Here is a 14,952-nt window from a genome sequence, read left to right on the forward strand (position 1 = left end):
TATCTCCAGTTTCCACAGCACTGTGGCAGCTCCAGATCTGGTAAGCTGCTCGGCTCATCTCTCCTGCTTAGCTTTCAGGTCTTCTTCAGCTGGACCCTCCGAGAACTCCTTTTGCGATTCGCGGAGCACTCCGCTCTTTTCTGACTGTGGTCTGCCCACAGAGTTTGAAACTCCCACAGGTTTCCGCACCCGTTGCCTCTCCTGGCTGGGTTTGAAAACAAGGTAAGTCTTTCTTCCATTTTCATAGGCGTTTTCCTCTTTGGAGAATTACAAAAGTCTTTTGTTTGTTTTACTGAGGTGAACTCTATGCCTCCTTGGGGTGTCTTAGCAGTACTGGACTTTAATAGTTGACAATCTAGCCTCCGAGTATGGGAAGCATATCTGGTGGTATACTGGTATGTTGGATGATGGTGTTATTAAGGGTATAAGGTAGTTGTGATCCAGAATATACATCCTCATCCCCCAGAGGGAAGCCCTCGCCTGGCCTAGAAGGTCTTCCCGCATGTTACCACCTCTAGCGGGAATACTGGTTAGCGGCTGCACCACCCTAGCCTTTCAGGGAAGGGCTCCCTCATGGGGAGAAGGGACGCTATTCAAATATTTGTCAGAATAGGCATTTTTCCGGCACGGTACCTGTGTTACTGGTCCAGAGACTGGCCTGCTGGTCACTGTCAACACGAAAGGAGGAAGAATTCTGCTGAGCCTGTGACCTCAGCAGACCTCCAAAGAGTACGGGAGTCACCACAGTCAGTTGGTGACCGGCAAACTTAGGCTGGCGGACAAAGGAACAGGTCTTGCATGGCTTACATTCGACTAGAAGGCTGAAAATGCAGGAGCAGGCATCTTATAGCTCAAGTTGAAGATCCTCGAAGTTCCAAGGACGCACTTGGAAGGTCAAATTCTGCAATGAAGGTAGCCCAGGAGGGAGCCGACGAGTGCACAGGGTGGTTCAAGGACACTTCCAAAGGGTAAGCAGGCCCAGATCCTCAAGCAGTGGTTGAGACTGGTTGTTCCCACTGGTCCAGGGGACGAAGCAATGATGCAGGCCTAGAGGAGCGGGGCTTCACCAGGACTTGGCTGGAGGCAATGGTGATCAGCTGTGCCGGTTGTCCTTGGGTCTTCATCAGGCTGCACTTCTTTGTAAAGGACTTGGCTCCAACGATCTGTCGAATTGCTGCAAGAGTCCTCCTTTTATCCAGGATTTGGACTTCTGTTGCCACCAGGTCCACCAATGGGAAGGATCGGCACCATTCAATCTGGCAGGGTTTGTCCAATCATGGACAGCCACTGGCCAAACATTCTGCCCAGCAACAGACACTGAGGGGCATGGACGTGGACTGGGACCAGACAGTTTCTGCCCCTTCATCTGACCACATACACAGATCACCACTTTGCACGGAAAAGCAGGTGCTTTGCCCCAGAAAGGGCTTTCCATATATGGCAATACCAGACCCAAGAAGGAAAGAAGAGGCCAAAGCATAACATGGCCAAGCGACAGATGAAGTATCACATGGCATGGGCATTTTGGAGTATATGGTACTCTTTATGCCATTACGCAGAACAATTCAAAAGTGTGTGGGTAATAAGGCAAAAACAAAGTAGAAAAAGATCCACTGCCACCGACCATCCTGTACACATTGCATTTGTAACCACAAAGTTACAAAAAAGATCGTTCTAATGATTCAAGGTATCCTAACTGCACTTTAAGTAATTTGTGCAGCTTTACAAATACAAGAAACTCACTTAGGGAGCCCTTATCCCAGTACTGATAGTCTTAGGGACTGACCAGTTTTGAAGGCATGCCCCTGTTCGCTCACACCAGAAAAAATACAACCCACTAGGGAAAAAGGCCCAAGACACTGCTTGCAAGGATAACCAGTATTAATTTCTACAAAATAGAAGAGCATCAGCAAAGAACTCTGCTGCCGCTGAAGGTTCTGGTAAATTGGGGATGTGCAGCAAGCTAAAAGGACAACTGGCATCATCAATGTCATCATTACATACAGTAAAAACCCATGAGGTTGTTTGGAGTGACCCTATACATGGACGGCTCACTCCATAGGAGATACTAAGCCATTGGTACCAGCCTTCTTGTCCGTCTCTGTCCACGTGTGTGCTGCTGGGCGCGTCATCCACGATAAAATCAGGCCCAACAAGCAATTACTTATTTATTTATTTCGAAAACAATGCTACTCTTTCACTGTAATGGTACACCTGGCAGACAGATATGGGCCAGGGGCAGAGCCAAGGTCATACCAACTTGCATACTTCACTCACTCCCAGATGGCCCAGCAGCCTCCAAGTTCCTCCACCCTCGTTTTGAGCTAGAATTTCATCCCTCCCTGGCACCTTGCAGCCCAAATCACGTGATCCAAATGTGAAGGCAAGATAGTCTTGCTTTGTGATCTTTTTGATTGATTGGGGGTCTTACAGCTTTATGCTTCGGTGGTCTGGGCCTGGCTGGCACAGTGGTATGTGGAGGTCTTAGGATGAAAGCATAGAAGGGTGTTGTAGTTCAGATGCAGAGGTGGTGTTGGGGCTAAGGGCCATGCTATCTATATTGTGGAATGATAACTGCCAAGAGGTGCTCTGCTCTCTGCTAGTGGCCTTGCAGAGCACAATCGTCCTGGGGCGCGAAGATTTGTAGCCTTTGAGACGATTAAAGGCTTGTAACACTCTGGAGCTCAAACATGGTGTGAATCATGTCTGTGCCAATAATACATGCCTAATACTAACACGTATGGTGCTTTCGCTGAGCTTGGGCCTACGTTCCAAAATGGCTACCGCTAATTAGGATGGTGTTTACACTTGCCTCTACTATGTAGCTCCTAATGCATGTACTACGCAATTGTGCACTCTCCTGCGTGCATGCCACCCTCCCTCTGGTCTCTCGAAGTGCGGTTTATTGTTTGTTCCTCATTCGGGATTGCCTAGGCGTATGGGAAGATCCTCTCTCCTTCCCAACAGTTTCCACATAAAAATTATTACAAATCAAGGAGTGTAAAGGGTATTAGTCTATGGGAGGAACGCAGCAAAAATAAAATCATACCACAATGTAAAAACGTTCTAAAAACACACAGAAATACAAAAGGTTGGGGTTCAGATAGAAGCAGTGTTAGTAATGTATGATGGCTACCTCCAGTCTCTCTGATCCCAATCCATGCAAAGACAAATCCCATCTTGAAGGTCAGGTGAAAGACAACCAATAGCCTTTACAAGCATAAAGAGTGGAAAAAACGGTATTCTGCATGCATTGAAACGTTAATACAAAAAGCCCTCTCTGTGCACCAGAAGCATGGGCATCCATGAAGTAGCCACAGCCCTCTTGCCACATCAAACATTTATTCAAGGCCATCCTGTAGAATGAGTAAGGGAAACCAAAGGACTAGCGGCAGACCTCAAACAGCAGTCCGTTATAGCTTTCAAGCAGCCCCCATTTGGAGAGTCTGGTGTTCACAGTGTCCATGTTTATTATGGATAACTGTGACCCTTCGAATATTACTCTAGTCTAATTAATCTAAATAAGAGTCTTCAAGTTGTAACATCATTTGAATTTCAAAATGTGATGTTGGTAGGTTAAGAGCAATGTTGCAATTAACTCAGCCGGCAAAGGTGGACTTCATGGCATGAAGGACGAGCATGGTAACAGTTGAGAGTAATCCAGAGACTAAACTTTGAGAAACCGGAGGGCGTTCTCACAAGTAGTCCCCGGGATCCGTTGCTCAGGTCGCCAGGGGAGGGCCATCACTCTTGGATCCCAACCCTAGGGGCGGAGAAGCGAGGGAGGATCACCAGGGCAGGGGGTACTTGGGGACTGCGGGGAGAGCGTCTGAAGGCGAGACATTGTATTCCCCCGTTCCTTGCCCCAATCCATCCTACCCACCCACTTTGTTCATGGGATATTGTCACCAAAGTCCCACCCTACCCCTTAACCTTCCCTCACCAAAAAGGGAAGATAAAATCTCAGGGACATCTAGAGAAACTAAACCTTTTTTCAACTCTTACCACTAACCTGGTCTCTCCTTCCTCAAAACCCAAAAGATATGCTGGGAACCCACCTTTTTCCTCCCGGATATCCCCCCTCCAGTAAACAAGGGGATTCAGCATCACTCCCTCACCTTAATTCCCACAGCTGGTACCGAAAAGAGGATGAGACAAGTTCAGGCTCCTTCAGTCTGTACAGGGTATTCCCAATCACACCCCATCGCTCCCCCTAACCTCCACATTTCCAAGAAGTACTAGGATGAGGAAGAAGCTATCAGGAGCAATGAGGATTACCTATGGAACCACCATTCAGAAACAGGGGAAATACTACTACCAACTACCAGTGAATTGTCCCACTAATAGAGTCAGGCACTCTACTATAACCAATCATTCACACCTGGCTCTCCACTGGACTCAACTGAGGGTGTGGTTCTGTGCAGGTGATAGAGCGAGCTGGGGATGTTGACTGGACCAAAGGAGCAGTGCAGGAAACTGCAAGAAGAGAAGCCTGCAGGGTCCGGAGGAGAAAGGCCTGCTGAAACGCTGGCCTGGTGTTCAGAAGGGGCTGCAGCGTGGCTAGGGAGCCGTGTCTCCAGGGAGCCGGAGCGAGGTAGCCTGCATACTGCTGGCAGTGTTCAGCGAAGTGCTTGTTCCCTTGGGACGTTTTCCAGTCCCAAGGGTGTCTGAGGGGCAGGAGGCAAGACCCTGACCTCGACCCAATACATCCAGAAAAGACTGCTCGCCAGCGCTTCACTACCCGTTGAGTTTTGAACATGTGAGGGAGAGAAATCCGGGTGTGTTGCAGTTGGCTGGAACAGAAAGGGAGCAAGACAAGATTTTGTAAAGTGGAACGGAGCCAAAAGCGAGAGAAAGCATAAAAGGACAGAAAGTAAGAAAGAAAAAACAAGTTAAGTGGAAGGAAGAAGAAAGCACGCTAGTAGCGCAGACATAAAGCAAAGTCCAAAACATACATATTTAAAAACGCACTAGCGGCGAGGGACAGGTAAGAAAAGGGTGCGAACGATGAGAAAGGAGATCAGTAGACAGAAGAGTGAAAGAAGTTTGCAAGAGGCACAATAAGGAAAAGGACAGGTGCAAGTGTGCATGACAGAAAGAGGGAACTGTGCAAGAGGCAGAACATAAAAAGTAAAGCAAAAGAAGGTGCAAGTGTGCACGACAAAGTGAAAGAAACAGATAAAAAGGGGTGCAGAAAGCACCTGAAGATAAAAGTTTAAAAGGAAAGGAGTACAAGAAATAAAGAGAGTATAAAGAGCAGAGTGGTTGCGCTTAGGAGGAGCAAAAAGCAAGGAGTTTTCGAAAGTCTCTGATTCTACCGAATGAAAGAATTGTACGTGAAAGAAACTGTATATAGGGAAAAGGTACATCCTGACAAGCTGAATACTTATTTTGGGAAACTGAGAGGCATAAGCATGGGGAAGGGAACCCTAAGGATAAAAAGAATTGTGTTATATTTTGTTTTGTGTTCAACTTTGTAAAAAGGGGTCTGAGCTTGGGGAAGGGAACTCTGAGAGGCCCACTGTCAGGTCCCTGGGTAAATTCAGGTCCTTGGATGAATAGAATCCTGGCCTCAGGAAAGGTTTACAATATGTTTTCTGTTTTATTTATTAATCATTTGCTTATTAGTGAAGTGAGTTCAAGCAGTTGGTTTGGGCCTTAACTTTTGTCATCAGAGTTCTGATGGGAGCCCAAGCCAAGATGGAGGGAAGGATCTGGAGTCGTGATTGAGTCTTTTGAGCTGGTCATGCTTTTTGTTTCCTCCTGAGTTTATTGGAACTAGGACCTTTTGTGAAGTGATCACAACCCGAAGAAACAAGACTTCTGGACTAGATTCAACTTTAGAAGAAGACATCGTCTTTTAAAATTAAAAGATTCAGTTAGCACTATCAACTTTAGTTTTGAGCCAAGTACACTCCTTTATTTTGCCGATTCAGTCTAGTCACGTTATTTATGCATCTCCTCAAGTTTTAAGTTAGCTGTTAACTGAAACCCGGATCTTGAAGGGTTCATTTTTGATCATCTGAGCACGAGTGTGTCCGCACGTATTTTTTTACCTTTTGGGAGCACGAGCATGTGTGCGTGTTATTTCTGAGAGATACGCATGAATTCGCTCTCACTTATCATTGCTTGCTTACCCTCACTAGAAGGTCCCTCGAACTGCGACGTTCCCGCTTCCCGTGTGAAGTGTTCTACAGCATCACATCCGGTGAAGGAGACATACTGCAGAGGTGAAGCGAAGTGCTGCGTTCATGTGAGGTGTAAGAAGAAGTTTTCTTCTGGGTTTAACGTCTTCAGTAAGGTAAGCCGACGCAAGTAGATTTATTCCGACGTTGCGCTCGTTTTTTCCTTGAACCTGCGAGTGCGGCGACTTAAAGTGAAAATGACTACACAAGCGGCTTTGTGTACATAATTCTCGCGCAGTGTGCGCAGTTTTGGTTGTTAAAGGAGGCAGAAACATTCACTGCAGATATGAAATCCGGATCTTGTTTTTAAGGCGCATAGTGCGCAACAATAAAAGTACTTCCCTGAGAGGGTTAATCAACCTTCCAGCTGACTATTGAAGCAAGCATAAAAAAAGTGAGGACATTCTCAAGTAGTGCCCATTTTTTATGGAGAACTCTTTTCTAATCTGCACTCTTTTGGAAAGATTTGATGTTAACCAGTGTTGATTTAAAAGAACACCTTTTCAAAGGTTACATGGTGCATCTAAACCCAGAGAACTGATAGCTCAAGTTAAGAACGCTAATCTATGAGTCCGTTGTGAGAGTCTCAGTGTTACTCGTTTCTGAACAATTTACAATTCAAGAGTTAACACACAAACTTTGTTGAAGACAAAGACAGATTAAAAATATTTTCAGTTTAAGTTACCATTGAATAAGACTGGAAACAAGATGTTATAAGTCAACAAAGTGAACACAAGGAATCACTCCTCTAGGCAGTAGTTGAGGAGATCTCAGGTAACTTGTCCATGGGTATGGCAGGGAATAAATGTTATGTAGGAATGTTTAAGTTGATACATTTATATTGTATAAATCTCTCATTAATGAAGATACAATGCCAGAAGAAGGTTGCAGTTCCAGTGTCTGCATTTTTTTTTTCTCCACTTCCCCTTTCCCCCCTGGGGTGTTACAAGCTCAACTGGTTATCCTGTTAGTTGAGAGCGCTACACTTTGGTGGATCTGTGGGGTTCAGCAGCGCCTGCGTTGGATAGAGGACTGGTCATGACACCCACTCAAGACATTGGGCCTAATTACGGATCTGGCGGTAACCGTGTCGGTGATACCGGCAGTTTGTCGCCGGACCGTAATGATTTGCCGGCGCCTGACTTCCCGGTTACACAAGGGATTACAACCCCGGCAGACCGGAAAGTCAGGCGCCCGGAAATTTTAAGTCCCCATTCCCATAGAGTCACATAGGACTATGGGAGTGGGCACCACGGAAGCACCGGCACCGTTAACGGTGCCGGTGTGAATACTCTGCGGACAGGTGCCACTACGCCCGGCAGGTCACCCGCCCGCAGACCTGTAATATGCTGGTCCGGAAACAACAGTGCCAGTAAGCTTACTGCCACCATTGTTTGCAGACCGGCAAGCTCAAAATGAGCCCAATTGTTGAACTTTGTGAAAATAGGCCTATACTTGGAGAAGGGAACCCCGAGAGACCTAACGGGAACTGTCTCTTTTAGTTTGGAACTGGAAAGATCAAAGTTTTGGGAAGGGAACCCCAAGAGACCCAGAGACATTGTAAATTCTTGACTTAGCGCAAGAGCAATAGATGGAAGGTCCCAAGGTCAACCCTTTTGAGTTCAACTATTTTGAACTGGCAGAACTACACCTATTGGTAAGAATAACTAAAAACAGCTTTTTTTTAACCACTATTTTCCTTTAAGAAGACTTCCTATCACATTTTGTCAAAGAGGGAGTGCAAGCATAGCTCTAGACACAGAGGGTTTTTGACTTTGGACTTTCAGACATCGATGGCCCCTAGAAACATCAGTTGAGGGAACGTTTGTGATGTGGTCTAGGATCCTAAAGGTTGAAATTCTGCAAATGTGCCCCAGTGGCCATAACCCCTTAGGTGAAGGCCCCGCTATCTCCCTAGTGTACCCTAAATTATAGCAACAAATGTGGGACATGCATGCTGCACACCAGAACACAGACACCCTGTGCAATGGCCACAGGGCAAGAAGAGTATAGGGAACCACAAGGAGTGGCACTGGAGAGGTGAGCAAGTGAACCAGCAAGGGCCCTCATAACTCATTCCTATTCAAAGCATTTTCTTTACCTGTGTAGCCATAGCCAGCTTCAGATGACACCAAGCTGTCTGAAATAGGGTCTGTGCTGGCGGTGGAACCATTATCTAAAAAGCAAGGAAACAAAGTGAAATGCAGAGAAAGGAGAAGATTTTTATTTTTTAAAGGTCACCACAGACTTTATAAACTTGACTGGGTTATAATGAGAGCCGATTAATGGAACTTTAATAGCCATTCTAACAATGTAAAATACTTCATCAACAAATAGAAAACCCTTCTGCACAGCCTCTTCTCTGCTTCCCCAGGCTCACAGACACCACACGTTTCACAGACTAAGGGCAAAAGAATGAGATTCCCTGCCTCCAATCAAAAAACAACTAATCTCCAAAAGAAACAAAACACTGGTATGTTAACGACAGTGTGAGAATATACTGATATGAGCAAGATCCCCCATGGGAACAGGTTGTGTGAGACCACTGCACAAAGAAAGGCGATCTGCAATACCCAGAGTCAGTCTCCCCTATCCCAAAGTGCCAGGTGCATACAATATAGCCCACCATTCCCAGAGGCAGACCGTTTCCTTTGGGAACAGGGCAACCCCTGCATTGTGTTAGGAAAGAGTTTCTTTTTTGCAACCTTCCTCTATTCATTCAATAGAGTCACCTGCATATCTGCTCTGTCCGGACCCTCGCTGATTGTTTTAGGCTGCAATGCCAATTTGCAGCAGAACTAACTCGCAGGATAAAAAGCTGTTTCACCTTGATAGTTCCCCAAGGAACAAATTCCCTTTTCCGAGCCAACATGATGGAGACACATCTGGATGTTGATAGATTGGAAATCTAAGCAGGAAGGTCAGCCAACATTCTAAACTGCATTTCATAAGAAGCTTTCACTTCTACAGTCCAAAGCAGTGTGTATTTCAGAGGATTGCAGGAAGGTGAAAAGGGACAGGTCTGGAGGGACTTCAAGGAACATTGGAGTATTTACAGTGGAGTGCAGTGTTTCTGAAGGGGGAATTTATTTCAAGTTCAACTATTATAGTTAAATAACATACCTCAGGAATAAACAGTGCATGAATAATTTAGGCACTCTGTGGCTTTAAAGGTATCCGGCAATATTATCCCCATATATATGGTAGCCGGGAAAAGGCTGTGGCAACTTTATATATGGTGACACTATATATATTAGTAAAAAAAACGTTGTTAAAAGGCCGTTATGGTTACAAGTAAAATCGAAAAACCCCTGAAATTCGCCAGTTATGGTATGCTAAGCAACCATAACTCGCGCCACCACCGTGCACTGCTAAGACGAACACCCAGGACAAAGATGACATCCAAATGTCCAAATTCCCCTTTCCCTTTCTTGGGGTTCTCAGCTCAGCTTTTACATTAGGGTTGAGAGGTGAACTGCTGGTGAGGGTCTGTGGGGCCAGCATCAGCTCCTGTGGAATTCAGTCAAGCCGGACCCTGACACTGAGAAACTAACTCGGTGAGAACATCGTTAGCTCCATCTCCGCACTGCGCAGCAGTGACAGCTCCGATTTGCTTGATGAGAGACTATGTGGAGTAAAGTGTTTAACTGGGCAGCTACACGCCTGCATGAGAATAGTGTCTCTGCAACACTTCGGCTTAGGGGGCCCAGACTTTGCATTAGAGCCAGCCCATGTGTAAATATTCTGATTCAAGCATTCAAAATGTTAAGACAGCAGAGACTGAATAGATTACCCTCTGCAGTATCAAGAGTCCTTTGGAGTATCAACAGTCTCTATCAACTCTCTCAACTCCATTCACCATTTATTTAAGAACAAAAACACATCATGGTGTATAGTAAATAAATTCTCTTTAGGGATAGTTTGGCTATAAAGAGTTCATTATTCAAATATCCAATAATTCATTCATCTTATATCAAACCCTTGGAGTGATTGTCAATGGGAGGTTAAGTTTGACACAAACTAGAATTGGTAACTTTAAAATACTGAAGAAAATAGAAATATTCCACTCCAAGCTGGTCACTTTTACATTTCCTCTCAGTAATTGACAGAGGAGAGCGGGTAACAATGGAAACTCAGGCGGGATGGGGGTTGGGTTAAGTTAAGCTATATGCCGGGTTTGTCTTACTCATGCTCGTTCTCACCCTCTACAGATTTCCCCCGATCCGGAAGACAGGAAGTTTGCGTCTTGTTATTTTAGCCACTCAAACACCAGGTTCTTTGCCAAACTCATCGACCGAACTGCCTACTCCCAACTAAATGCCTTTGTCAAAGCCAACAATCTCCTAGACCCCGCACAATCAGGTTTCAGAGCTCGACACGAACCAAAACCACCCTAACCTCAATCTGGGATGACCTTAAAAACACGACAGACACCGCGGGATGCACCGCTTAAATCCTTCTTGACCCATCTGCCGCCTTTGACATTCAATCACTCAATCCTCCTTGACCACCTCCACTCCCTAGTAATTCGTGGAACTGCTCCCAAATGGATAGCTTCATTCCTCTAAAAATTTGCACCAAATAACGCTACTCTCCACCTATTCCTCCCAAGCCCGACTAGTCGACACAGGAGTTCCACAAGGAGCATGACTATCGGCCCTCCTGTTCAATCTCTACATGGCCACCCTCCCACAAATAATTAGTTCACACAACATCCTGTGTTACAACTACGCTGATGACTCAACTAATTCTAAAACTCCTGAAGTCAAAACCCAACTGCCGAACCTGACCTCACTTCCTGCCTCCTCGACAGAGCTCTGGATGACCACAAACCACCTCTTGCTAAACCCCTCTAAAACCAAAATCATGGTATGTGGCAACTCTGAACTTCTTCCACATCCACTACCCTGGCCATCTGCCATGGGCAACTCACCGACCCCCTGCAATTCAGTAAAATACCTTTGATGCACCCTAGACTCCGACCTAACACTCTTGCGCCAAGTCAACAACGTCTCAAAGTCCTGCCACTACCACCTTAAAACTCTTAGGCGCATCTTTCCATACCTTTCCTTTCCCAACAGACTCTCCACAGTCCAATCAATTGTTATATCAAGACTGCACTTCGATAACCCCCTCTACCTCGGAGTCCAGGCATACCAACTGAATAAACTACAAAGAGCACAAAACACTGCAGCCAAACTGCTACTAGTACTCGGCCCAAAAGACCACATCTCCCCAGCCCTCAAAACTCTGCACTGGCTTCCGGTTGCCCGAAGGGTGACCTTCAAAACCTTATGCATTTCTCACCGAGCACTGCATAAAACCGGACCTCAATCTATTAAAGAGAAACCCTATCACCCTCCACGTACTCTAAGATCAAGCTCAGCCGGCCTCCTAGTCATACCTAAAACAAACTCAGTGAAGTTAGGACGATCATCATTCTCATCCTTGGCCCCCACACTGTGGAACACACTCCCACCCCACATCCGCCTCACTGTAGACCTCATGTCCTTCTGCAAATTGTTGAAATCTTGGCTCTTCCCCTAAAACCGACGCCGTACTCAAACTAACTCAAACTGAATAACCGCATCTCAATGACTTTACAAAATACTAGATCATAAATAGCAACGCAGCAGCATGATCCAAACGACAAATAGAAAACTAATTAACCTCTATTGGTTAGCTAAAAAGGACAAACAAAAGAGAACAAGTAAAAAGGATCAAACCTGCGAAGTAGATAAAAAGAATACGTTGTATGAGAGCAGTAAAGTGGCTGAAATTAACGAAATGGACAAAATAAATGCAATAGACAAGAGGACCAATGTTGGACGTGAGGAATAAAGCAGATAACGACAATTCAACTAACCCAATAAACTAGAGATTAAATAACAATAAGTCAAATAACAAAACAACATCATGATCCAAGCAAGACATCTACAACTAATAACCGCTAATGTAAACTAAAAGGACAAACAGAATAGAATGAGCAAAGTAGAGCAAAGCAATGAAGTGGATAAAAAGAATAAATCGTACGAAAACAGTAATGTGGTTGAAATTAATGAAATGGATGTAATCATTACAATGGACGAAAGGAACAAAATGGACGAAATGAATAAAGAGAGGAGGTTGGAAAGATGAATAGAGGAGACTGATGAGTACACAAACAGACGGCATGGAATGTATTGAGTACATGGCATAAATGGAAAGTACAGAATAGACGATTCAAGAACATGAGACGGGTGTAGTGCATGGGACAGATGGAGAGCACTGAATGGATCGAGTGTGTATGACAAGTGACTTCGGCTGAACCGATAATGCAGGATGAATAAACGAAGTGAGGGGAGAGGATGAAATCAGTAGAGTGGATAAAGCGCGTAGAGCGGATGAGAGCGTAAAGAGTGGACGAGTGCAAAGAGTGGACGAGTGCAAAGAGTGGACGAGTGCAAAGAGTGGACGAGTGCAAAGAGTGGACGAGTGCAAAGAGTGGACGAGTGCAAAGAGTGGACGAGTGCAAAGAGTGGACGAGTGCAAAGAGTGGACGAGTGCAAAGAGCGGACGAGTGCAAAGAGCGGACGAGTGCAAAGAGCGGACGAGTGCAAAGAGCGGACAAGTGCAAAGAGCGGACGAGAGACTGGAATAGATAAGAGCGTGGTACAGATGTAGGCTGTGGTGCGAAGGTAGGTTGTGTGAGTGGTTAATAGAGTGGAGCGGATGTAGAGTGTCGAACAGATTTAGGGTGTTGAGAGGATGTAGGCCGTTATGGTCTTGAACTGACGCAGGGTGTTGTGCAGATGTAGCATGTGGTGTGTTCAGCCAATGTAGGGTGTTGAGCAGATATAGTGTAAGGTGTGAGGGCGGAGCGGGTGTAGAGGGCGGAGCGGGTGTAGAGCGCAGAGCAAACGGGTAATGTATGTGGATGAACGGGTAAAGTGGTTGGAAGGAATGGATATAGTAAATGGGAAGAAACAGGTGTAGTGGGTGGCAGAAACGGAGGATGGATCTGAAAGAAAGGGTGATGTATATAGATGAGACTGGTAAACTATGAGGAAGGAACTGTTGAAGTGTGTGGACAAAATGTGTCAAATATATTGAATAAAACGATTGAAGTATGTGGATAGAACGCATGAAGTGGAGCGATCAAATGAAAAATGTAGTTGGAACAGAGGAAATATGGAAGTATGGGGATGGAACAAGTGAAGTATGTAAGTGGAACGGGTGAACCGGATGGAACAGGTGAACCGGATGGAACTGGTGAACCGGGTGATATGGATGAACTGGATGGAATGGACGAACAAGGCAGAAATTATGAATAGGGTGGGATAGGCGAATTATGTCGATGGAACGCATGAAGTATGTGGTCCGAACGGGTGAAGTACTTAGATGGAACGGGTGAAGTATGTAGATAGAACAGGGGAAGTATGTGTAAGATCCTGGTGAAACATGTGCAGTGCAAGGGACGGGTAACATATGTGGAAGGTACGGGTGAAACATGTGGAAGGAACGGGTCAAACATGTGGAAGGAACGGGTGAAACATGTTGAAGGAACAGGTGAAGTATGTGGAAGGAACGGGTGAAGTATGCGGATGCAAAGGATTAACGGATGTATAATGGGTGAAGTGAATGCAACGGGTGAAATGGTAGAACGGATGAAGTAGATGGATGAACGGGAGATGTGTCTGGAACCGGAAGTGGGTGGAACGGCTGAAGATGACGTATGTGGATGAATGATGCATAGAGGAAGGATAACCTGGGTAGAACGAATGAAAGATGCATTGCATAAAACGGCTCGAGTGCATAAAACAGCTTAGAGTGCATGGAAAAGATTGGAACGCATTGGGGTGCATGGAACGCATTGGGGTGCATGGAACGCATTGGGGTGCATGGAACGCATTGTAGTGCATAGAATTGCACGACTTACTTGGAATGGTTGGGGGTGCATGGAACGTTTGAAAGAGCATTGAAAAGAAATGTTTTGAGTGCCTGAAACGGTCGTAATGCTTAGAACAGTCGGAGTACATGGAACAAATAGAGTTCAAGCAACTATTGGAGTGGGCCCGATCTCAAACACTGAAGGTAAACCACCATATCACATCTCCATGCTTACTCTCTTCCTTACACCACCACTCAACTAGAACACAGCGATACTATGACACCATTCGGTATAGCTGTTCTCATACCATCATCTGCCTCATACTCCCCATCACTCTAACTAAATACTGCTGGTTACACACCCTCCAGCCTAGGCGTTCTCCTCGGCCTAACGCAGCTAGAAGTGGTCTGGCTAAAACCTGCCAGAACAAACACATCTCTCAACCACCACATCTACCGCTAAGAAGCAGCTATCACACGAATGCCACACCAGCTGCACACATATCCGGTGCGCACACACACCTTTTGACTCCTTCTATTCCCTCTACTGACTTGAACTTCGGTTCCCGAGGGCGTTCAACCTACAAGCGCCTTGAGACCATACCAATGGTACATAAGGCGCTATATAAATGCAAAGTAACATAACATAACTTCCTCTTTCCACATGGGGTGTTTTGGGTTCAGCAGTTATCTCGCCAGCAGTTTCTGTGGCTCAGGCAAGTCAGGACCTTACAAACGCACTTTGTTGGAGGTGTGCTGGTAAATCCCGAGGACTACCTGCAGATGAGTCTCCCTTTAATTTTCATATTTATTTTTTTACAGTGCAGCACAAGCCACCTTCAGTGGAGTAATACAGGTAACCTTTCCTTAAGTAACTTCCCAACCAAAAGAGGAAGGA

At 45.5% G+C, this 14,952-nt stretch overlaps 1 protein-coding gene across 2 annotated transcripts in view; it reads right to left on the reverse strand.

The window, feature by feature from the left end:
- SIDT2 (SID1 transmembrane family member 2) overlaps positions 1 to 14,952 on the reverse strand; it is a 546,488-nt gene that overhangs the window by 213,155 nt on the left and 318,381 nt on the right. For both annotated transcript variants that reach the window (XM_069614482.1, XM_069614483.1), the window contains exon 12: positions 8,287 to 8,361. In XM_069614482.1, the coding sequence (XP_069470583.1) occupies positions 8,287 to 8,361 (75 nt within the window). The remainder of the gene's footprint in view (positions 1 to 8,286; positions 8,362 to 14,952) is intronic.

This window comes from Ambystoma mexicanum, chromosome 9, assembly GCF_040938575.1.
Source record: "Ambystoma mexicanum isolate Mex_15411 chromosome 9, UKY_AmexF1_1, whole genome shotgun sequence".
NCBI lineage: Eukaryota > Metazoa > Chordata > Amphibia > Caudata > Ambystomatidae > Ambystoma > Ambystoma mexicanum.